The sequence below is a fragment of the Lichenostomus cassidix genome, chromosome 26 (assembly GCF_008360975.1).
Source record: "Lichenostomus cassidix isolate B80296 chromosome 26, HeHo_3.0, whole genome shotgun sequence".
NCBI classification, from domain to species: domain Eukaryota; kingdom Metazoa; phylum Chordata; class Aves; order Passeriformes; family Meliphagidae; genus Lichenostomus; species Lichenostomus cassidix.
In genome coordinates this window covers 1,021,138-1,045,351 of record NC_139506.1, presented here as the reverse complement: position 1 = coordinate 1,045,351, position 24,214 = coordinate 1,021,138, and the positions used below count along the sequence as shown (strand labels likewise).

The window sequence follows — 24,214 nt, the reverse complement described above, 5'->3', positions numbered from 1 at the left end:
TGTTCTTCTGTCACGATGAGAGGCTCTCAACCTTCCTCACAGCTGGGCCTGCCAGTTCCTGCACCATCCCAGACTGTGATGGGTAATTCACCCTGTGCTGCTGCTCTGCAGGGTGTCAAGGTGGTGCTTGGATTGAGATTCTTGTTTGCTATAGAAGAGGCTTTTGTCCTTCTCTCACCATTCCTTGGCTCTTTTTTTGCATGTCTCTAGGAAAAGTCCACTTTCATGTCTTGATAATTTTTAAGAGTTTTAAAACCTGTGTTACTTGTTGTTTTTTTTCTTATAAGATGGACGTGGGGAATGCTCATAACTTATGAAAGATATCAAAAAGAAAATTATCTGCGTAGAATCTTAATACATGTTACATGACATGCAGACTCATCTGCCTGAAGCTCACATCTGCAGGATGCTGGACAGCCTCTATCGTGCCAAGTGCCAGGTGTTGGTTAGGAAGGATTGTGAATTCTGCCTAAAATTTGGTTTGTGCTTTTGGCAAACTTTCCATTAGGGACTGAGCATTTTGGTCTGATTCCAAGTTTGGAAGAATTGTACAGGAGGCTTGTCTCCCATGGGAAGGCTGTCCCTGTTAGTCACGGCAGTCAGTGACACTGGAGGATCTCCTCCAGTACAGCAAACACAGCAGTTCATGGGGAGAAGACCAGGAGAGATGGTAATAAATCATAGTAAATCCTGTGACTCCTGCTCACCAGCTTCTCTGCAGTACCTGAAGAGATGCAAACGGGCTGTACATCCCCATTTCCTCCGGTTCTCTGGGTACTGGGGGATGAAACCCTCAAGGATGCTGGTTGGGAGATGTTCTGTGAACATCTGAATGGTGCCAGAGCACAGTATAGCCCTTTCTCTCCTGGCACTGGAAGGGAACAATGTTCCTGCCCTGCTGCCATGTTTTTCCTGTCTATCCCTTTCCTTATTTAGGTCTCCTGAAACCTGTTCTGTTCTTAGAGATGCTTGGAGACCTTTGTGATTAATAACCCTGGATGGACATGGATTTGGCTTCTGTCAATGCTTTTTCTTAGGCTCATGTAATTTCTGGTTTTCAAAAACATCTTGTGACAGTCAATTTTGCCATTTAGATATGTGTATGTAAATGTACATAAATATTTATGTGTTTAAAAACTTGTGCCTTTTCTTGGAAGATTCTGTAGGACTTCCACAGAAAATAATGGAACAAAGACTGAAAAACTTGTGTTGTACCTGGGGCTTTGAATTCATTTTATTGTTCAGCTGACGGTAGGGTTTGGAACTCCCAATGTGATCCTGTGTATCTGTTAAAAATACCTATTTTTAACACAGAATGGTAAATTAAAATTTATTTTATAGTGTTCACATTCCAGTCATGCTGGCATATCCTGCTGGGCTGTTCTCCTCTTTTGTATAAATAACACACTGTGGATTCAATTGGAGCCAGCATTGTGAGGGATCTCTTTCCTTTTCTGTTCAGGGTTCTCAGACCTCATTAATATTGGCTTGAGTTTAGAGAGGTTTTTAATATTGGGCAATTTGTTAACACTTATAAGCCACTCATTTGATACAAAGCTTTTAGATAAAAATAAAAACGCTGATTTCAGTGTAGAGAGGATTTTTCAGAAGTGCCTACATGACCTGTCAATATAAAACCCATTCAGAATTGGGATTTGTTCTCTTTTGGTGTGGGCATGAGCAGAGCTGACTACAATAGCTATTGCAACATAACTGAATAGTTTATCCACAGTTGCTTTGTGTTCTGGAAAAAAAGCCTAATTTTATTCCATAATAACCAATGCCCTTCCAAGGCTGAGTAGTTGTTCCAGAATCCTATTTAACATGAAAGAGAGTTTCAACAATAGCTCATTCTGCAATGGCAGACTGGGGTTCCCCCACGCGTGTGAGCCCTGGGCTGCTTGGGTGCTTGTGAATATTCTGTTATTCCTGAAGAAAGTCTGACTGACACGAAATCATAAGGGAATAAGAAAAACACAGAATGGTTTAGATGGGAAAGGACCTTAAAGCTCATCTCGTTCCACTCCCTGCAGGGACACCTTCCATTAGACCAGGTTGCTCCATCCCTATCCAACCTGGCCTCGAAGTTCAGAGTTTTGATTTTTGTGTGTTTCAGTGGTAACCAGGGAAGCTGAACGTTTCGTTGCAGGTACCGCTCCGGGGGAGGGAAGTGTCAGAACCAGCTGACGGTGAACGAGCTGCGGCTCTTTGTGAGGCAGCTCTACGCCCTGCCCTGTGTCCTCAGCCAGACACCACTGCTGAAGGTAACCTGGGAAAGCCTTGGGAAGGGAGCAAGAGCATTTACAGAGTGATGGGTTTGCACTGCATTCATCTCCCACTTCACTATTTGCTCCAAGAAGTAATGCCTGGGCACTGACAGGCTGAGGTGACTTGTGCACATGGGATGCTGAAGAAAGGAGCTCTGACTGGCTGCTGTTCGTGGTCAGCAGAGTTTTATACTGCACAGACAAATCAAGCATTCATGTTATTTGATGGATTGCAGGAGAGGAGCAGGATGACGTGGCTAACTTACAGGTTAAAAGTTTGGGGTCAGTTAACTGGTCTGCACTTACAAGTAAAACCAGGTTAATGTGAGAACATTCAGACTCCCCAGTGCTCTGAGGGGCAGCTCTCTAGTTCTGCCCACTTTCCTTCTTTGTAAATCTAGAATCAGCTTTCTCAGTCTTGTAATGAGATCCATCTCCATGCTCTCAACCCACATTCCAGGAAACCCCACATATAACTCCAACCAAACCCAGACCAGGCTTCCCAAATCCTCTCTCTATCAGCTGCTGCTGGCAAGAGTCAGGTCACTGTGTCTCCCACAACCACCAGCTGGTGCTGGTTCTGTGCTCCCCAGATGATCAGCCCTCAGGCAAATGGAAAGTAATTCAAAATTTTGTTTCAGAATTTGCCAAAATGTTCCATATCACGCTGTGGAGCAAATTAAAAAAAAAATCTGTGCAGCTGCAATTGCTGTTGTAAAGGAGAAGGGCTTTGCATGTTCATGACAGTTGAAACCAGGAGATGCCATGTCCAGCTCTTGAACTGCCCCTCAAGTATCCACCCAATACTGAGACACCAGATGGTGCCATATAAATGAACGGGAATAAACCAGTTCAACTCAGCTTTGGGTGCTGCTTTGGAAGCTTTATCAGCCCTCCAGTGTGTGGATCAGATTTGATACAGTCCTATTTACAGTCATTTGTTTATAGCACTGAAGCTGTGAAGTTTTCTTGCTGGTTGAAAAGCAGAAATTTGGAAATGCCAGACATGCAAACAGTTCCTCTCCATCTGGCATTCCTGAACAGGGAAATAACAAACACATATGGTCAGGGGTTCCTTTGTATCATTCCTCAACAAGCCTGAATTATATGTAGTCGTGCAAATTAGGCTGTTAATATAAATGACCAACATTACTGGAGATGGGTTCCCAATTCAGTCTGTCTCTAAAAAAGGTTTTATTCCATGCTGGAGGAGGTTCCCCACCCTGGGAAACAGCCTCACTGGCAAAATGCCAAGGTGTCAGCTGTGAGGGAAGAACTTCCTTCAGGAGCAGCATTTCAGGCTGTTATGATCCAATTATTAAGGTTCTTTAGAAATACCTCTGCCCGAATTAAGGTACAAACGAGACCATATGCCAGTCAATAGTATGAGTTTTATTTTATAGAAAATATGAGAGAGAGAAGGAAGAAAAGAGAGAAAAAGAGAAGTAAGAAAAGAGGTGGGGGGGACAGAAAGAGGGAAAGAGAAAATATCACCATCCGTGGATCCCAATGATGTTGCGTTGATCCTCTCCAGCCGGTCTTCTCGGTGGTGGTGGTCCCCCCGAAAAGCACAGAATGCCATGGGTTAATATACACTCAGGCCAGGGGCAGTATCCAGGCATGTTCTCCCAGGGGAGGGGCAGTCTCTAGCAGCAGACTCTGCTTGCATCCCCTGCACTCCTGTGGTGCCAGGCCTAGCACTCTGGGGGGTCTGTGATGGATTGTGACTCCCCCTCAGCTGCCTCTCACATGAAAGCCTCGTGGATGTGGCCTGTGGGGTTGGGGGTTCCACAGCTGGGCCAGTTTGTGTCAACCTGGCTTCTGTGAGCTGTGCTCTGCCCCCACCCCAAACTCAGCCAGGGATGATTCTCAGCACAGCTGGTGGCTTTGGCCTTTGTGTATGCATACCTTTCCCTCAGCCTGAGATGATTGAACAATAGGGTTTCCCTTTATCTAATCTCAGCAGTTTGACTCAGTCCAAAGTCCCAGTCAGGTATCTTCAGGGAGGTTTCTTTGATTGTAGCTTCTTTATACACTTTTTGTTATAATGAGCAAAACTTTATATCAATGTTTGAGGCATGAACTAGTTCAGTCTCTGACACAGGCATACTGGGAGTATTGGGCAGGTTGCTCCATACAGAATAATCCTAGCCTTCACAGTGGGATTGCTCTCGATGTCTGCCCTTTATCCTGGGGAAATTGCAAGCAGCCCCAGAGATACCTTTTGGGGTAATGAGCTGCTGAGTGCATGGAGACAGAGAAGGTGTTGCCCTCCATGAGAGAGTAAAATGCCTGTGGCTCACTGAGACTGTGGGGTGCTGCTGAAAAGCCTCACCAGTACAGCAGAAATGAACCCCAGAATATCTGTGCCCTTCCCAGTGTTTTTCAAAGCCTTCATAATCCTCACTTTGCTGTTCCTCAGCTGCCAGAGCCATTCCAAAACAAAGCCAGACAGCAGCACCCATGGAACACTCAATTTCCCTTTACATCCTTTCTGTTCTTCTGAGTCCTCTTTCTGGCACCTCTGGGACTGGAATTCCCTTGTTCTGGGATACTGAAGCTTGTGGCCATGTTACATATGAGGAGGTGCTGGTTCACCACTGTGTGTTGAAGGCACTATTGTAGTGTTCCAGCCCTTGTATTCCAGCCCACTGTGTGCACTGCAGTGAGGGGTTTGCCGGCAGCCTGTGCTCCTGTGGTTAACCTTGCCACTTCCATGGTTAAGTGACTTGGCAGAGAACTTCCGTCTGATTTATTGCCGTATTTGTGTATTTCAGGATCTCCTTGACCGTGTGGAAGCTTTCCAACAGCAGAGCCAGAAGCTCCTTTCTGAAGAGATGCCCAGTGCTGCAGAGCTGCAGGAGCTGCTGGACGTCAGCTTCGACTTTGACGTGGACCTGCCGCAGCTGGCGGAGCTGCGCACGCGGCTGGAGCAGGCGCGCTGGCTGGAGGACGTGCAGCTGGCCTGCTCCGAGCACAGCTCCCTCACCCTGGACGACATGAGGCGCCTCATAGACTCCGGCGTGGGGCTTGCACCCTACCCAGCCGTTGAGAAGGCCATGGCAAAGCTGCAGGAGCTCCTCACCGTGTCTGAGCACTGGGATGACAAAGCCAGGAACCTGATAAAGGCCAGGTAGAGCTAAATCTCTGTGGTGTGTTTTGTAGTTCCATGAGTTGTTTCAGATGGAAATGCCCTGACTGCTGGAGGGGCTCCCCTTTGTTCATCCAGCTCCCAGCATGAGGGCAAAGCTTGTGCCAGCCAGAAGGGACACGGCTGGAGGAGGTCGATGAGGGATGGAGCAGTTTCAGGTGTCAGGGTTGCCTCGCAGTGTTTGTGTTGCTCAACCATCTTGTGTAAATTCTCCTTTTGCCACAGGGAAGTGCTTTAAGATTCCTCTTCCTTCTTTTCCACCTTCCTCCCTCCCCGCTGTCAGGCTGGAGGACACGTGTCCAGACAGAGCTCAGATAGGTAAAATTAGCAGGTAAAATTTCATGGTCCCATAGAGGTCCATGTAGGACTGTTTCTAACTAACAAGGAGGAGATTTTTCAGATTAGCTGGTGCAAGGAAGAAGGAAGTAAGCAAAATACATCCTTACTAAGAAAAGTTTTCTTGTTTTTACCTTCTGATTTATAAAGTAAACCAGGGAAGAGCACAGTGTACTTAAAATTTAGGAAGGTGGCACAAACTTGTGTGCCAGGTTTCTTCGCTCAGGATTCCTTTTGGTTTTCTTAATTTTGTCATACTTGGAGTATTGGAGTGTTTCTTACCCACTACTAACCACAGCGTCTTAAAATAATTTCACGTAGCATAGAACTGACTAAGCTAGGGTTTAACGCTCAATATGGAGCTGTGTTGTGTTTGTACCTCTCTAAAACCTCAGAATCAAACTGGGAAATACAGAAAAGCCAGTTTCCAGGGGTTTAACCTTCTAATGCAGAATCTCTCAGCTGGTGCTGGTCTGGGTTTTGGTGGGTATTCGTCATTCAGAAGTTAATAAAAGGTAAATCTTTCTTAAGTCCAAATGTGAGAATATTTATAGTAGGAGTCTAGAGTAAGCAAACAGGTATTTCTAAACCTCCTCTGCTCCTGACACCCCAACTCTGCTGGGTGCAACCAATGCTGGACATAACATCATTATTTGGTGTATCCGTCCGATTTTAATACCCCAGGTGAGTGGAAGAGCCCTCCCTGTAAGCAGCATCTCCCATCTGGGCTGTTATGTTCCCCCAGGCCCCGGCAGTCCCTGAGCAGCCTGGCAGCAGCAGTGAAGGAACTGGAGGAGATCCCAGCCTACCTCCCGAACGGAGCAGCACTGAAGGATGCAGTGCAGAAGGCCAAGGACTGGCTGCAGGAGGTGGAGGCTCTGCAGGTATGTGAGCCTGGCTGCTGGGGAGGGACAGTGACCCTGCTCAGGTCACCAGAGCCACCCTGCACCCCATGGGTGCTCCAGTGTGGCACTGATTCGGAGCACCTGGGCTGGGACATCTGTGACCTCAGCCATGGAGCAGCTACATTCACTGCCCTGATTCTTACTTCTATTTCTGATCTGTATTCCTTCACCTTTGCAACTAACTGCCTGAAATGAAATCTATAAAACAGCTCTTAGCAAAAAGCTAAAGTTAAAAAGTTAGTGCATTATGGAACTTTACCTTAAGGTCACTTTTGCTCAGTTGCTCAGTAACAACTCCCTGTTAATCATGATTTTGTGTACCACACTGAGGTACAGTCTGGTGATATGGAAGTAGTTTCTGGCTCAGCCTTACAAGTACTCAAGCCAGGGATCAGTGGGACTGCCCAGATTAGGCCAGGATGGCACTGGGATAGCCCTGATTTCACATTTGGGTTTAAGTTGCCAAATATTTTCATTTGTCCTCATTGTTTTCTATAAAGTTAACTCTAATCTAACTAGGCAAATTTTCAGGCCCTTCTGGCCTAGATTGGGCTTTTACTAAAAACTTCTTTTGAGCTTTCATTTAAAAAACTAATTTTCCTGGACTTAAATATTTTGAAGGAATAAAATTAATGTAATACTAACTTTCATTTGAGGGCTGTCTTGACAGGACTTGAGTGATTTTTTTCTTGGCATTTGCTAATTTCTTGGTCTGGACTCTGAAATTCTGCCTTCTGAATGTGGAAAACTAGTTCTGTCTGTGCCAAGAATTTTTGCTTCGGTTCTGTGAAGGTTTTGTTAAATCCCTGAGGTCGCTGTGACTTGCAGGAAGTTCTTGGTATCAGGACTTGGAAGTTTCTGGAGTTGTTGGGGTCATTTTGATGAATAGTTCTCCAGTCCCACATCACTGCCTGTCCCAGAAATTACCTCTAGAATTACCTCTTGGTGCTGCTTTACTTCTAGGTGTGTGGTACCTGCATTGCCTGAGGCATGGGGTGCCGATAGAATGGCCAGAGCTTGCTCCCTAATAGCACACAGGATACTGGAGGGGGTTCTGACCCTTGGCTCAGCACAGTCTGGGGCAGAGTTGTCTTCTGGTGCTGCACTACCTGAAAGGAGGCTGGAGCTGGGGGAATCGGAGTTTTCTCCTAGGGAACAAGGGACAGGATGAGAGAAAACTGCCTCAAGTGGCACCTGGGGAGTTTGGGTTGGATATTGGGGGAAATTTCTTCATTGGAAGGAGTGGTCAGGCCCTGGCACAGACTGCCCAGGGTAGAGTTACCACCCCTGGAAGGATTTAAAAGGTATGTGAATGTGACACTTGAGGATGTGGTTTAGTGACAGCCTTGGCAATGCTGGGTTAATGGCTGAAATCGATCTTGGAGATATTCTTCCAATGTTAATAACTCTATGATTTTATTATTTCAGATTTATTTTCTGCTGTGAATGTGGAGTGTGAGATTGGGAGGCTGCTTATATTGTTGGCAGTCTCTGTTTTTTTCGGCTTTCTTTTCAAAGGGTCATTTGGCAAGTGCATTCTTCCTTCCCAGCCCCCAAATGTGTTGTTAGTTTTGCCTGGGTAGTCGATGACTAAGTGCACGAGCAGCACAGATGTTGGACTGACAGTGCAGGGCACTGTAATGTCTGAGCATTAAATTCATTTTTCCCAGCTCTGCCATCAATTCCTTGAGTGACTGCTGTGACTTGGGCAGTGCTGTGCCTTGGATCCAGCATTTCTTCCTTTCCAACCCGGCAGGTCGGGGGCCGTGTGCCCGTGCTGGACACACTGGCAGAGCTGGTCACGAGAGGTCGATCCATCCCAGTGCACCTGGATTACCTGCCCAGGCTGGAGGCCCTGGTAGCCGAAGTGCAGGCGTGGAAGGAGTGTGCAGCAAACACGTTCCTGTGTGAGAACTCTCCGTATTCCCTTCTGGAGGTAGGAGGCAGAAATTGGGGATCAGCCTGGTCAGTCATGGAACAGGCACATGGAGTTAGTGTGAGCTCTGGAAGGAGCAGTACATACTAAGTATATCTGCAGAATTGCTTTAGGGTTACCTGAACTAATTTAATTACAACTTTTATTAGTGACGTATACTTTTAATAATAGTTTTAAACTTTTAAAATGCTTAAGATTTTGCTATGTTTTCTCTGTTCTTCTTAATCAGTGGTTACGAGAGCAGACAGTGCCAGTGTCTTAACATTTTCAATATGAATATGGGAATACTGACAAATCTGTGGCACTGGATTAACTCCAGTGCATCAGGCGGGGCTGCAGGTGAGCAGGTTCTTCCCTGCTCCACCCTCCTCAGGTTCAGGTGTGCCCGGGTGAGGCTGGGGCTGTGTTCACTGCCCCTCTGGAGCTGTGGCTGTGGGGCTGTCACACCTGCAGTCTTTGAGCAATGTACACTCTGCCCTGCATGGAAGCCCTCTGAGCCCTCTCCCATTGGGACAGACAGGAATGTAGGGCAGTCCCTGGAATCTCTGCTCTTTTCCAGGGTTTGCAGTTTCAGTCCCACGGAGGCTGCTCAGTGTATCGACTGTCTCTCTGTACCAGCAGTCTGGGTGAAGCACAGGGGTTATTTGGGTCTAGCCATTTTACAAAACTGAAGTTCCAACCTTCCAGCTCTCCCTACCTTCCAGATAACCTCATCCTAATCTCTCAGCTCTTTGATGGAATAACTGCAGGAATCCCAATTCTCACCAGTTGTCTATGGCCACATCCAGGCAGGAAGGTGCGTTAGGAACAGTGCAGGTGTAACACTGCTGTAGGTGGGACACTGCTGTTCTGTCCCTCAGGTGTTGTGTCCCTGGTGTGACATCGGAATGCTCAGTCTGAAGAGGAAGCAGAAGAAGCTGAAGGAGCCAGTGCCAAGTGGCAAGAAGAAAAGCACTAAGCTGGAGACGCTGAGCGACCTGGAGCGGGCGCTCTCTGAGAGCAAGGACACTGCATCCGCGGTATGTGGTCAGATCTTTCCTAACTGGAGTTTCTTCTGAGTTCCTTGAATCTTTGTTTCTGTTTGCCTCCTGTGCAGGAGTGTGGCTTCCACCCTGTTCTTGCTGTGCTGCTCTGCAGAAGGACTTCTGGGACTGCACTTTCCTAAGCTTGCTTCAGACATCCCAAAATTGCTTTCAGTGGAAACAATACGTACTGCTTTATTCATTTAGCAGCCTCACAGTTTGCCAGGCAGTGCCTGTAGCTGAGCAAAACATAGGAAAACAAAAAATGGAGACCTGTTTTCCCCTATCATAACTAAACCTTATTTAAAATGAGACAGGGTTTGCCCAAGTCTGATCCTTTCAAAGAACACAATAATCCAGCACCATTTATAATTAAAACAACCACTCTAAATAATTCAAGAAAACCTCATGCACTATGGAGTCACTAAAACACTGCTCTGGGTGGAGCAGACTCAGTTGCAGGTGGGGAAGGGCTTCATTCCATCAGACCTAGTGCACAGCCTGCACCTCGGCCAGGTAATGATGTCTCGTGGCTAATGAGGAGCAGTAGGGGCTCATTGGGTGTGGCTTGAATGTAATTTCATATGGGACATATAAGTTGTAACCTTTGGCAGCTACTTGAAACTTGTGCATTCAGTGCTTTGGTGTTGGCCTCTTGTCTGAGCCCAGCACTGGAGCAGTGTCCCTGCAGTGTCCCTGCAGTGTCCCTGCAGTGCTGTGGGGACAGGCTGGGGGCCCTGGGTCACACCTCACCCTCTCTGACTCCAGCACCCCTGGCTAAGGGGACCCAGGGCACTCACTAGGGGCTGCACCAAGGAAAGGGAAATCATTCAGTGTGGCAACGTTTGTTTCTGACATGTGAGGGGAACCAGAACCTTCCCATAGTGACTCTTGGACACTCCCAGCCTGGCTCAGCACCTCTGTGCACATTGGAACGTGCTGTGCCTCAGTCCCACATCTGCCCAGGATGGACACAGCTGTCTCGTTTTTTCAGAGTTAATTGTAGTCCAGGAATCATGCTTGAAAACTATGATGTGAGAAATAACCACTTGTATATATTTATAAACCCTCCTTGGTATGTTTATATATACATAATAAAATGCATAGAATTAATTAGTTGCAGCTGGTTTGAACAGGCTTTATGGAACTGAAATATATTAGCTCTTTATAGGAGCTAATGCTAAAGATTCCTGAAAAAAGAATCATGAGCATCTTGAGAGAGGGTAAACAGCACATCCAGGGTACACCTGAACTTGGCCTGCTGTTCATGATCCCCAGAGCAAGTTCATAGGTCAGGGCATGGCGCTGAGCACGGGAGCAGCATGTGCAAGGTGGGGGTCAGAGGTATATTTGCATTTGTGAAAACTGCCCAGAAAGCTTTTCTGAGTATCTAGTCAGACTGTTGAGAAACATATTCACAGAGCAGTGTCTGCAATCCAAACTCGCACTTCAGGATTTGCGCTGCTTTAAGACAGACCACGTTTTTGTAATACAAAACACAAAAGCTTGGAACAGAGAGGGAGTTAGGAGCTAATTTTTTTACAAAGGCTAAGCTTTTTATCTGAGGGCCTCATGAGAAAATGGAAGGGAATTGAAGTCACACCACTGCCCATCCCCACTGCTGCCCCTCCAATCCCGATTGCCACTCCTCCATCCCCACCACTGCACGTCCCCATCCCTGCTTCCTTCCCACGTTTAAAGCCCTGAATACTGGTGTGTCTGAAAAGTGATGGAGCAGAGGGCACCCTGTTGGTAAGGAGCAGAGTTCCCTTGGAGATGACGTCCTTTGACTCCCTTTCAGATGGCCACTCTGGGAGAAGCCCGGCTGAGGGAGATGGAGGCTCTGCGTGCCCTGCGAGCAGCGAATGAGGTGAAGGTGTTGTCGAGCGAGGAGGACACCGAGCTCAAAGTGTGTCTGTGCCAGAAGGAGCCAGCAGCTCCCATGATCCAGTGTGAGCTCTGCAGGGGCTTCTTCCACACCAGCTGTGTTCCGGTGCCCAGCACGGCGCAGACACCACGTGTGTGGCTGTGCCCACACTGCCACCGCTCCGAGAAGCCACCTCTGGAGAAGATCCTGCCGCTGCTGGCGTCCCTGCAGCGTATCCGCGTCCGGCTGCCCGAGGGGGATGCCCTGCGCTACATGATCGAGAGAACTGTGAACTGGCAGCACAGAGCACAACAAATGTTGTATTCAGGGAATCTAAAACGCATCCAGGACAAAGTTGGCTCAGGATTAATGTACAGCAGGTGGCAAGCCTCGGCAGGCCAGCTGCCAGAGACAAACAAGGTGAGGCTGGGCTGAGGCTGGGCTGCCTGGTGCTGGGAGTGCGAGGTCAGCGAGGATGGGGTAACGCTGCTCTGGGTTTGGATGTGCTGTAGCTCCCTACAAATCCCAACAGGGCAGGGGGTTTGTGTCCTGCTTTACAGCTGTCCTGTAAAGAGCTGGGTCCTGCTGTGCCCCTCAGGATGTATGTGTGCCCTAGCAGCAGCTTCGTGGTCCCTTCTCCTGGAGTCCAGGAACAATTCCTCCCAAAGAGCCTGTTTTCCCCTCTCCTCCTCCAGCTCCTGTGTTCTGCTGTGGCACCACTAATGACAGAGCTGCTGAGTTATTGTTTCTGGAGTGCTCACTACTCAATTGGTCTTTATATTCTACTCCTACAAGTATTCAAATAGAGTTTTAAGCCTTGAGAATTACTGACAGAGGCACAAACTGTCCTGTGCATTACCGGCTTGGCTCTCAGACAAGGTTGTTTTCAACAAAGCGTCTTCATCCTTTGCTGCTTCTTCTCACTTCCACTAGACCTCCCAAGCTGAATATTCTACTCATACTGCTGGGTTTAGCCACAGCATCTGTTTCAGGTGGGGTAGTAAGGAAGTTTGTCTTCTTTCAGTGAAGATCTTTCAGCAAAAAGCACAGGTAAAGAAGGAAAGGAGTTAAACCATTTTCTTGAGATAACAAATGCAAAAAAATATCAGAAACATTCTGTGCAGTATAAAGACCATGAAAAACCCCAAAATGGAATGTACTCTGTTGCTTTTCCATTTTGAAACACTTTAGTTTTGCTAGTCCAGTCCAGTTACAGTTAGGCTGTGTTTGTTTTCATGTTCATTTATGTTAAAACACAAAACATGCTGCACATGCCTGAGGGGGTGTTGCAGCTGTTTCTCATTCACCCAGCTGTGCCAATGGCTTGTGGTGACCAAATTTTTCAAGCAGGCCAATCAAGATAAAGAAATTGAGACATCTTTAGGTATCTAACAGATTTTTTCTGGTCATTTAGGTCTGAAAGTACCCTTTTGCTAAACCAGCTAGTTTAGCTGCAAAGAACCGGCCAAGATTTTGGGAATATAAGTTGATGTTTGGGCCAAAAATTGAAACAGTGAGTTTAGTTTTATTAGCATGATGGTATTAGCTCAGCATGGAACTGTGAGGATCCTCCCACCCAGAGCAGTGTAACCATTTTTGAGGGGTCTGGGACTTGAGGAAGTTAGTAAACCTTGCAAATCAGGGTGTATCTGGCAGAGCTAGTCCAGGTCCTTGTGACTGCATTTCCGGAATCAGAGGTCTCTGGGAAGCTCGGTGGAAGAGCATCTGACCATGTGCCTCTGCTGGGGTCCCTCTGTGTGCCTGAGCCAGGGACCTTCTGAGGCAGGCCCCCCTCAGCACAGGTGTGAGCTGAAACTTCAGTCTCCGATTTGAGGTAGTTTTCTGGTGAATCCAGTGTCTCACCATGGCTGTCCTGTCATGTCCCAGTTCTGTTTTCCCTGTCATCTGGGCTAATTCAACACTCACTCCCCACAAGAATCTCCTCCAGAAACCACTGGAGTTGGGCTGCTTTGACAGTGGCCAAAGTGAGCATTTAGGTGAGTTTGAAAAATTCTCTTGAGAGCAGCAGGGGGAATTGAGGAGAGCCATATTCTGCAAGGAGCCCAGGCACTTGGGTTGGTGAGGCAGAGGGCATTGTGGAAAGCTCCTGGTGAGATGCCTCTGGCCATGTCAGGGGGTGCAGGGTTTGCTGTTGGCATGTTTGTGTCCAGGTAGGGCAGAGCTGCAGTGTTTGGACCAGGGCAGTGAGATACAAGATTTCAGTAGCTGTAAGAGAAACAATTATTGATCCTACTGCAGTTACTCCACACTTCAAACTCCACAATTAGTGAAACTCTCTGCATTTTGTTTTCTAGGTGTCCCAGACAATTGGAGCAATGTCATTCTCCATGCCTCATGACTGGGATAACAGAACCATCTATTTGCATTCTCCATTCTCTACAGGACAGCACTGCATCCCACTTCATGGTTTGTAATCTTCACTTTGCTTTTTTGCCACCCCCTTTCCTTTTTGTTCCCTGTGTTTGGTGGAGGAGGGAGAGGTCACCAGGAGATGGCTGAGCAGGCTTGTGACACATTTGGTTGTTTCTCCATCTCCTCAGTAACTTTGGAGCTCAGTGTCCAGCTTTGGCAGAGGGCTGCATTGCCCAAGGATAGAAATTTCCCATGTGTATGGGACAAGGTGTGGGACAAGAGGAATCAGGAGAGCTGGCCCCTTCCCACAGGAACAGCTCCTCATGGGCTGTGGCCCCAGCAGAGCTGCAGAAGGGGGAAGGAAAGGGGAAAGGCCACTGGAAGTGTAGGAGGTGGATGGGAACAGCAGGGATGTGGTGCTGGAGGCCATAGGGTACTTAATCCACGGGACAAGAGTCCATGTGAGCTTTGCTGCAGCACAACTGTCCAGCTGTCAGAGACTGGAGCTGCCCCAGTCCCTGTTGGGCTGCTTGGCTGGGGTCACTCAGCACAGGCTCTGGACCATCCTCATCTCAAACTCTGTGGGTTGGACTAACAGATGTGCTGTGAATTGCATCATTTTATGACTGTGAAAGAAGTTACTTAGCATTTCTTCCCTCCTGATGCATAATGCTCCAGGGACACAAGTCTAGACTTACCTTCATGCCAGTGCAGCTGAGTCCATATGGGTGTTAGAAAAGCCATTTCAGTGGAATGTTACAGTTCACATCAAACAAGGCAGTGCTTTGTGTCACCAGGTTTATTTTTCATATTTGAGTTGTACTGTATTAAAAAGCTGTTATTTACACAAAGATTTTGGCCTCCCCATCCGGGACTGTTTCAGAGCCCCACATGAGCCAGTAGCAGCAGCTGGTGGTGACCTTAGACCTCTGTCACCAGGCTCATCCCCTCAGCCTTCCTTCCTCTCCTCTCATGGCTTCCTTTACAGATCTCACTCAGCTCCTTTGTCTTACCCATTCGTTAGGTAGTGAGGAGATTGTCACACTCCTGTACCTCCAGAAGTAGGAGAAGTTGCCAGGAATGTTGGCAATGCCTCATCCTTGAACCAGCAGGGAACTGGGAGCATGGCAGGGTGCTGAGCCACAGTGCAGAAACTTCTGTGCAAGCCTTTATCTTTCCTTTTAACCCTGCTGTTAAAAATGAGCAGTCAAGAGGGAGCAGATAAGAACTAATACAGTTGCAGATTAAAGTCTTTCACTATTTTTTATTGTGCAGCCAGAGATTTTTCATTATCTGTGCAGTTCTTGTCAGTGCTGGCACTGAAGAATTCCTGTTGTGTCTCCCTGTCTTTCCCACCAGTCATTAGCACGGAGCTGGACGAGCTGATGATGGAAGCCCAGCTGCTGCAGGTTTCTTTGCCCGAGATCCAGGAGTTGTACCAGACCCTGTTCACGAAGCAGAGCCCTGCCCTGCAGCCAGAGCAGAGGTCACCCAGCGCAGCCACAAATGAGAAGGCAAGTGTCCAACAGCAGCACTGAGCTGGGGAAGGGCTCTGCCTCAGCCCATGGACTTTCCAGGGGTTTGTGTGTGTGGCTGCACTTCCATGCAAATACATTTTTGTCGCTGTTGAGCAGCTAGCAGAGTAATGAAAGCACCAGTCCTCAGTGGCAAGAAGGAATGACCTTTATTGTTTTGATTTCATCACATATATAGAGTTCTCAAAAGTCACCCAGATTGGTCAGTCAGAAGCCTTCCCCCAGGCCTGATTGGCCAGGCCTGCACTGTCCAAGTTCTGGGACACTGTTCCAACAACATCCAAACTTTATCTTTATTTATAAAACACAAGAAAATTTCTCATGGGAAAAACCTGTGCTAGCCACACATTTTCCTTATTCAAAAGGAGTCAAGAAGTTAATAACAAATTGGTTACAAATTATTGAATACAATTTGTGGCCTGATAAGTTTTTGAAAGTTAGATGCATGTTTATGGTCAGTCTCTGTACTTTAAATACGTCTGTCCTGATTTCATAGAATTGCAGAAGCCCACACTGGTTTGGGTTGGAAGGGATCTTAAAGCTCATCTTGTTCCACCCCTTGCTGTGGGCAGGGACACCTTCCACTAGACCAAGTTGTTCCAAGTCCCATCCTGGCCTTGAACACTTGACTCTTGTCCCGTGTTGAGGCTTTCCAAGGGAGCTGCTGCAGAAGCTGTGGGCTCAGAGGCAGGAAATGAGGATGGTTTTTTCTCTGAGTTCTGTCCCTGGGGCCTGACCCTGCCCTTGGCTCCTCATACACATCCCAGGCTATTGAAAAGGCAGCGCTGTCAAACGCTGCACTTGCACTTAAACCTATTCCTAAAATCAGGGTATGGAATGACAGCATAATGGGTGTTAGTTGCATACTTCCAACCTTGCCAAATGTCTTTCCCATAGAACGAGTGTTGCCGAGGGAAAAAGGATGGGATTAGTTACATGGAGAGAAAACTGAAGCGGCGTTTCGAGAGAGAGAGCTTCTGTGGCGAGAAGAGAGCGAGAGTAAAAAAGATGAGAACACCCAAAAAGAAGAAACTGAAACTGAGTCACTCAAAGGATCTGTGCAGTAACAAACTGGAGAGAGAGCGGGAGAGGCTCCTGGAGCTGCAGCGTTCCAGCGACAGCCACTTGCTGCCCTCAGACACGTCATTCTCAGAGCAGGAGGACTCCGAGGATGAGGATGCCATCTGCCCAGCTGTGAACTGCCTCCAGCCCGAGGGGGATGAGGTCAGGAGGGGCAGACCCACCGTGGTGTTCTGAGTGCTGGGATCTGGGACAGGGAGCTGCCCTGTGACTGTTTAACTGCAGAAAAGCTGTTCATGAGGAGAGTAGGAGGCCCTGGCTTAGCTGCAGTGTCCATGCAGCTGGGATGGGCAGGACCAGCCCCACCTGCCCTGGAGCAGCCATGTGGCATCAGAACATCTGCAGGAAATGGGAAGGGGCAGGTGGGGCTGTGCAGGCACTCTGTCCATTGCTGCTCTTGGGATACAGGTGTGGATGGGCTCTGTGGGTGAGGGCAGTGCCTGGGGCTCTCCCCAGGCCCATTTGGGCTGAAAATGGAACAGAGGGATGGCTGAGTCTGTGTGAGGTGGGAAAGCAGTGGGGAGATAGTGGAGGGTGTGCCCTGCCCACAGCCCCAGAGAGCAGGAAGCACAGTGAATATCCAGCACCAGCTAGCTGTGGAACAGGACGTTTCTCATGTAAATAGACCAGGAGCCCCAGGATGACCCACGAGTGTGGGGGGCTTTGCCTGGCCCTGCTCTGACCCCTGTGTCTGCTCTTCACCAGGTCGACTGGGTCCAGTGTGATGGCAGCTGCAACCAGTGGTTCCACCAGGTGTGTGTGGGCATCTCCCCGGAGATGGCAGAGAAGGAGGATTACATCTGCGCCAGCTGCGCCGGCAAGGACACCCAGTTCCAGAAGTAAAACCCCCAAAAACCCTTCAGGACTTGAGTACAGAAGGTTCCCAGTTTTCCAGTTAAGCCACAGGGGCTGGTTTAAGAACCAGATTGCATATGGTGCTACTATCCTTATGGGATCATTTTCCAGAACTCAAAACAATTTTTGACACTTTTGTATTTTCCCTTGATCTGTTTGTGGTTGTTGAGGTTTGAGATGCTGACTGTTTGCAGGGGTTTTCACCAATTGGGAAGGCATTTGACACATGCACCTTTATTGTACAGCATTCAGTTACCTCTGGGATTTACCGGCGTATTTAATTCAGCTTGGTTTGGGTGCAAAAACAAACAAAAAAACCCCTGCACCATGAATTTTCCAATAATCCTCTTTTGAGGAAATCCCTGTTTACTCTGTTAACTCTTTGGAGACTTTAGTTTTTTTCCACTTTGTTTTTCGTAGACTAGGTTTATTTATCTGAGCAATAACTTCTATGTCTGGTTTCAGTGACTGGAATGACAATTGAACAGCGTGTTGCTTCTAGCATTGGTTGATGTACAGACAGCAAATGTTAGATCCTAGTGTCACTGAGGGCCCTGTGATGTAGAAGACAGGAAAAAAAAATCTGTAAAGTAATTGCCACAGCTGTATTTTGGCTTTCTCCTTTTTTGGGTAGCTTGTATCAAATGTTGCAGTTTATATTGTGGAATAAACCCCTGGTTATGTTATAAAATTAAATGTTGGTGTTTTTAGAGAGTTTGAAATGCAGTTTTATTTCCCTCTGAATCCACACTGCATTAATGGATTTTCTCACCAAGAAAAATTCACCTTCCCAAGAAGCAGTGCAGAAGCTGTGGTATTTCTTTTCTGCTCAGGTTTGGAAGGAGGAGGGAGGTCAAAATGTTACAACGAAAAGAAAAAAAAAAATCTTTTCCAACATTTTTGCCAAGCTTTTCCAATGCTGAAATTATTTGCCTGCTGAGTGCATGAAGAATTGAAACTACAATTTGGGACTTGGCAGGGGCAGGAATGTGGGGTTCACACAGGAGACAAAGTTGTGGGACAACTTCTCCTGCCAGCCCTGCCCAGCTGTGACAGGAGAGACCTCCCCCCACTGCCTGGGCTGGTGGCCGCAGAGCCAGGGCTGGTGGCCACAGTGACCTTCCCTGTGGCCCTCAGGGAGCTGGCTCTGCACAGCCCAGGCTGGTGGCCACAGCATGCTCTGCTCTGCCTGTTGGCAGACTTCCTCAGCTGTTTCTGCCTGCATTTAGCCCAGAGGCCTAAGGAATAAGGAGATTTCTGGACTGGTTCTGGTTCTGCCCAAGGCTGTTCAGTAGCTGGAGCACTGCAGGTGTGGCACCATGGTGCTGCCAGAGGGGAATGGACCTCTGACAGCAGAGCTTGGGTGTTCAGCCCCACAAGGCACTTCATGCACAGGGCTGCACCTGAAATCCCTTGGAGAGCAATAGCCTGGAAACGGCCTGGGGACAGGGATGTCCCTCCAAGGCCTGCCAGAGGTGGAACTTCTGGAGTCCTGGGAGATGGGAGGGCTGGAGATCTTTGTGTCAGGGAGAGCACTTTCTGTGTGACAGCTTGTCCTCTCTGGAACCATGGTGGGCTTGGTGTTCCTTCCACTCAGTGCTAGGAAAAATTTGCTGTGAAGTTTTTTCCCTGCTGGTTTTGCCCCTCTTCCCACAGGCAGCAGTGCACAGAGTCACTGGGGTAGAACAGAGCCTTGGAGCATCTGTGGCTGGTGGTGGCATGGAGAGTCTGTGGGTGGGATCAGAACTGCGCAGGAATTCAGTCCCCCAGGGTTTGGTTTGGGTTTTTAATAAACATTCATTTTTAACTGTTAAAAGAATCTTCAGCCTGGCCCAAATGATCTGTCTGAAAATTGTGGGGTGGGGGAGCCCATGTACATGAGTTGTGTCTGTGCTTCCATGGTATGACTGGTCCTTTTTATTTCAGTACCAAAAGGATGCTTTGAAAATTGTTTTTTTTTCTTTTTGCTTGGAAGAATCTTTGTGCAATGCTGAGATAACAGTCCAAGGTGTGGGAAAAAACTGCTCCATAATTTGCTTTCAGAGAGGACAGACAGACAAACTGGAGCTGGAAATGGAGCTGGCAGAGTGTCTGATGCAGCTGAATCGTTACTGATGTTTCTCTGTGTCCACTTTATTTTTTTCCATTGTAGAATTTGCTGTTTATCAAGAAGTGCCAGAGGAAATGGGATGCAGTTAAGTTCAGTGTGGTGATTCCTTAAAGGACCAATGGAACATTGTCACTCTGGGGACCCGGGGGGTCAGAGGAGATCTTTGGGGTCCCAACAGCAGCATTTATCATCAGCATTATTGAGTGCAGTAGAATTGGAGCACAAGTTTTTGGAAATGACCACGTTGTTGCTTGAAATTTTTCAAGAAATGGAAACCCTGGTTCGTGGATGACCTGTGCCTGCAGCTCAAGGACTGCTGAGGGATTGGCATCTTATTTCTTGCTGCAGCTGTGACCCCTTGAGAGCTGGAGGCTGGCAGAGGTGACAGTGCCTGCTATGCCAGGATGCTCAGACTTGATGAAATTGGAGTTTGAGTTTGTTAAACAAGAGAGAGATCTGTTCACTTTGGAGTGGGCTCTGCTGTGGTGCTCTTTGCATATTCCTTGTCCTCAGGGAGGGTGATGAGGTAAAAACATGCTCAGAGTCTGGAGGGATGAGCTGCCCCTTTCACCCCTCCTTTTCTGCGCCTCAGATTTCCAAAGGCTAAGCCAGAACAAGAAAAAATCTATCTCACCCCATTCTGCTGCTTTATTTTATTTATTTTTGGAATGTAGCAACCAAGTACATCACCCTCCTTGGATCCTAATTCTTTATTTAACAAGAATAGTTTGTGGCCTCTACGTTAGTTTAATCATAAAACAGGACGAAAATGTGAAGCTACCCTTCCTGTGGATTTGAGGCTGAATACTGATTTAAAGCCTGCCAAGACCCTGAGATTGTTCCTGTTGGCTACCTTTAGTCCTTGGGAGGTGCCCTGTGTTGTGTCATACCCTGGGAGCATGAGAACAGCCCAGTGTGGTCACACAGCACCAATAACTCACCCGAGGGAGAGGCAGGGCTTTGGTTCCCCCTGTTTAGGTGTTACAAAGATGCTCCAAGGGCTGGAGCCCCTCTGCTCTGGAGCCAGGCTGGGAGAGCTGGGATCTTCAGCCTGGGGAAGAGAAGGCTGTGGGGGAGACCTTAGAGCTCCTTCCAGTGCCTAAAGGGGCTCCAGGAGACCTGGAGAGGGATTTGGGACAAGGATGGAGGGACATGACAAGGGGAAATGGCTTCCCACTGCCAGGAGATATTGGGGAGGAATTCTCCCTGTGAGGGTGGGGAGGCCCTGGTACAGGGTGCCCAGAGAAGCTGTGGCTGCCCCTGGATCCCTGGCAGTGTCCAAGGCCAGGCTGGACAGGGCTTGGAGCAGCCTGGGATAGTGGAAGGTGTTCCTGCCCATGGCAGAGGTGGGACTGGATTGGCTATTCTGTCCCTTCCAACCCAAACCAGTCTGGGACTCTGTGATTCTATGACCTTATCCTTTGGATACAGAGCATGGAATTTACTTGAAGACTCTCCATCATCCAGGCCTTACTGAAGATAAAACCAATGTTGGAGAGTGTTTGTTGGGTGTTTGGGCTGCTCCAGGGTCAGTGCAGCTCAGGGAACTGGGGCTTCCAGCAGGGGTTCAGCTGCCAGGGCACAGAAAATACCAACAAACTGCAAAGATTAATGTTTTGGCTGCAGGAGATGTTTCTGTATGACACAACTACCCATATCACACAGGATTCAGGGACTGTCCCCAGAATCCACACACAGCAATGTCAGGAGTTGAGGCAGCTCTTCTGTGAGTCTAGAAATGAGTGTGCTGTTCTGAGTCGCTGAAGTACAGCCCTGAAAAACGGCATTATCCTTCATTCAGAGGGGAACAAGTCTCATACTGAGAGCACTCCTTGAGGATGTGAACACGTCAGTCTGTGAAGGAACAGCAGCTCACCAAGAGCAACATCAATGGAGATAAAAGTCTGTCTGGAAGAGAAGATAAAGCAGCCACAGGAGAAGAATAGAAGTGCAGGTTCAACACTCAGCTGCTCTTAGAGACACACAAGACTGGGATCAGGGAGTTCCAGCAAAAAAAGGTCTTGGGTAGAAGGAGCAAGTATTTTATGACAAAAAGAAAAGCCCATGTGATCATGTGATAGAGTGCCAGGCCCAAAATTCCGCTGAGACCAAGGTTGCTGCAAGGTGGTTGAAAGGAAATAGTGACGTACCCTAACTTCAGAGGTGCAGGATCACAAAGGTTCCTTGTGCACCTCAGGTTTTCAAGTTCTGAAAAACTGCTTACAAAAGTGTTTTAGATGAATTTGGCTGTTTGTTTATCATAATACTGGGCCAGATTTTATATATATATATATAAATATATATATATATAATATATATATATATATATATATCTGTGTGTGCTTGTCCCCTGAAATCTGGGAGACCTGAGCCTCTAAAAATGTATAAGGAAAACCAGCAGCCCCCTGTCTACCAAATGTGGAATTTACTTGAAGACTCTCTCCATGGTCCAGGCTTTATTGAAGATAAAACCAGTATTGGAGAGTGTGGGTCAGGTGTTTGGGCTGCCTTGGTGTCTGTTGTGATTTTGGGTTTTCATGTTTTTGTTGCTATCTGGGATTAAATTTTAACCAAGCAGGGGACAGGCTGGGCTAACACCATGTAGACTGATCTTTCGCCTGGTCCATGTGCTGCCCTGATATTTCTTGGGGGATTTTTGGTGGTTCCAGCAGTCCCATGCCACATTCCTGTGGGGTCTTCCTTGGCCTAGGTCTGTTGGGGCAGCTCAGAGCTCGTGTGCTTTGCCTGTGAGCTGAAACAGCACAGGGGGAAACAGGGAGTTCATCATAAAATACCTTTGCATGCCAAGAATGTCTCGTTGTGGTGAGGGAACTGTCCTTCCTAAAGCAGGTCAAGAAGAAGGGATGACTGTCAGAACTGTTGGGCTTGGAGGCAGAAGTGCAGTGTTTGACCAGCAAGCTCTGAGTGCTGACTTTGTAGGAGGGATCCCTGCAGAAACCTGTGAAGAGCTTGTGGAATGTTCAAACGGGTGGGAATTCAAACCTGGAAAAGCCTGGAAGAGTCAAATAAATGGGGTTTGTACAAATACGGAAGAATGAGTTGGCACAATGGGAGTGGTTGTGCATCCCTTCAGCTACAAGGATGATGGGCTAGACTGGCATTGCTCTGGGATAGCTCTCCTCTCCCCAGACTGTGTCCTTGTTTTCTGCAACAGGTTTGTAAGGCAGAGGAAACAGTTCCAGTTGTGATAATTTTTGTCCCTTCCTGACAGATACTTGCAGAGGTGTTTCAGATCTGATGTTGGCAGCCAGCACTGAGAGCCAGCGACAGCCTGGTGTGATGGAATCAGAGAATCACAGAATCAATAGGGTTGGAAAAGCCCTCCAAGACCATAGAGTCCAACCAACCATTCCCCCAGCACTGCCATGTTCACTGCTAAACCATGTCCCCAAGTGCCACATCCTCACATCTTTTGAACACTTCAGGGATGGTGACTACACCACTGCCCTGGGCAGCTGTGCCAGTGCCTGACCACCCTTTTGGGAAGAAATTTGCCCTCATACCCAACCTGAATCTCCCCTGGAGCAACTTGAAGCTGCTTCCTCTTGTCCTGTCCCTTGTTCCCTGGGAGAAGAGACCTGGACTCCTGCCTCAATGATTTTGGTGCAGCAGAAACGCTTAAGTTTTCCATAAACTTATGTTTTTGTAAGCCAAAATCCTGGGACAGTGCAGAGATGAGTGATGACCCTCAGCTTGCAGAAGTTACACTTATATAAATATGTATTTGTTCCTCCAGAATCAGCATTTTGGATTGGGAAGAACAAGAGAGAAAAATAAAATATTCCCCTTGCAGAGACCTCTCTGGGGACAGCAATGGCAGGGGACAGGATGAGCTCCCAGGCTGTGCTGCACAAGGCAGAGCCTAGTCTGGGTTGAGCAGTGTGGCTGAAATGTTTCCTTCTCTCCCCACAAAAAATCCCAGCCTGTCCTGGCTGTGCCCATACCTCTGGTTGGGAATGGCCTCTGCTGTCCAGTCTGTCTGCTCTGCCATGGAGAGCAAGGCTTGTTTGGGCTATGGGCAGTGCTGGGAAGGCCTGAGCCCCTGGTCCTGCTTGTTTAGGGGGAAAGATGGGGCTCATCAGCCCAACTTCTGCAGAAGGAAATCTAACTTGACGTGTGGGAAGTTTGTGTAACTGAGGTGGGGGATTGATTGCTTCCACCACAGCTGCCTGGGCAGTGTCTCAGGTGAGCACGGAGGAGTTTCAGAGGCACTTTGTGTCCCCTCTGCTGCCTTTTCTGATGGAAAGCTGCCCTTGGAGGAGCTGCCCAGGCCTGGAGAGCAGGCAGGGAGGGTGAGGAGGGGGCTCCAGCAGGGCTGGGGGTTGATGCTGGGCAGGCAGGTTCTGCCCCGGTGGGTTCTGTTGGTGATTCAGCACTGTGCTGGCAGAGGGGAAGGGCTGGAGTGGGGCTGGAGTGGGGCAGCTGTGGGGCTGCAGGATGGGGGGCAGCAGGACATTCACTGTGCCTGCAGGGAGCTGAAGCCAGGCTTGGGTTTGTGCAGTATCTCAAGTTGCTCCTGCTTTTACAGAAAATCTTCAGATTGCAAAAGTTATATGCATGGAATTGCAGAATCCCAGACTGGCTTGGGTTGGAAGGGACCTTAAAGCTCATCTTGTTCCACCCCCTGGAACACTTTCCACTATCCCAGGTGGCTCCAAGCCCCATCCAACCTGGCCTTGGGCATTTAGACAGTGCAAGATTAACCCCTAAATACTCCTGCTGGTAGCACATCTGTTACCAGGTGTCACTTGATAAC

General features: G+C 48.1%; 1 protein-coding gene across 1 annotated transcript in view; it reads left to right on the top strand.

Annotated features, from left to right (window-relative positions):
- Positions 1–18,037, top strand: part of KDM5B (lysine demethylase 5B) — a 55,850-nt gene extending 37,813 nt beyond the window's left edge. The window contains exons 18-27 of the mRNA XM_085083035.1: positions 2,150–2,264; positions 5,045–5,400; positions 6,500–6,638; positions 8,416–8,595; positions 9,456–9,614; positions 11,419–11,904; positions 13,800–13,911; positions 15,217–15,371; positions 16,290–16,616; positions 17,178–18,037. Of these exons, the coding sequence (XP_084939161.1) occupies positions 2,150–2,264; positions 5,045–5,400; positions 6,500–6,638; positions 8,416–8,595; positions 9,456–9,614; positions 11,419–11,904; positions 13,800–13,911; positions 15,217–15,371; positions 16,290–16,616; positions 17,178–17,315 (2,167 nt within the window). The 3' untranslated portion in view covers positions 17,316–18,037. The remainder of the gene's footprint in view (positions 1–2,149; positions 2,265–5,044; positions 5,401–6,499; positions 6,639–8,415; positions 8,596–9,455; positions 9,615–11,418; positions 11,905–13,799; positions 13,912–15,216; positions 15,372–16,289; positions 16,617–17,177) is intronic.
- The last annotated feature ends 6,177 nt before the right edge of the window (positions 18,038–24,214 follow it).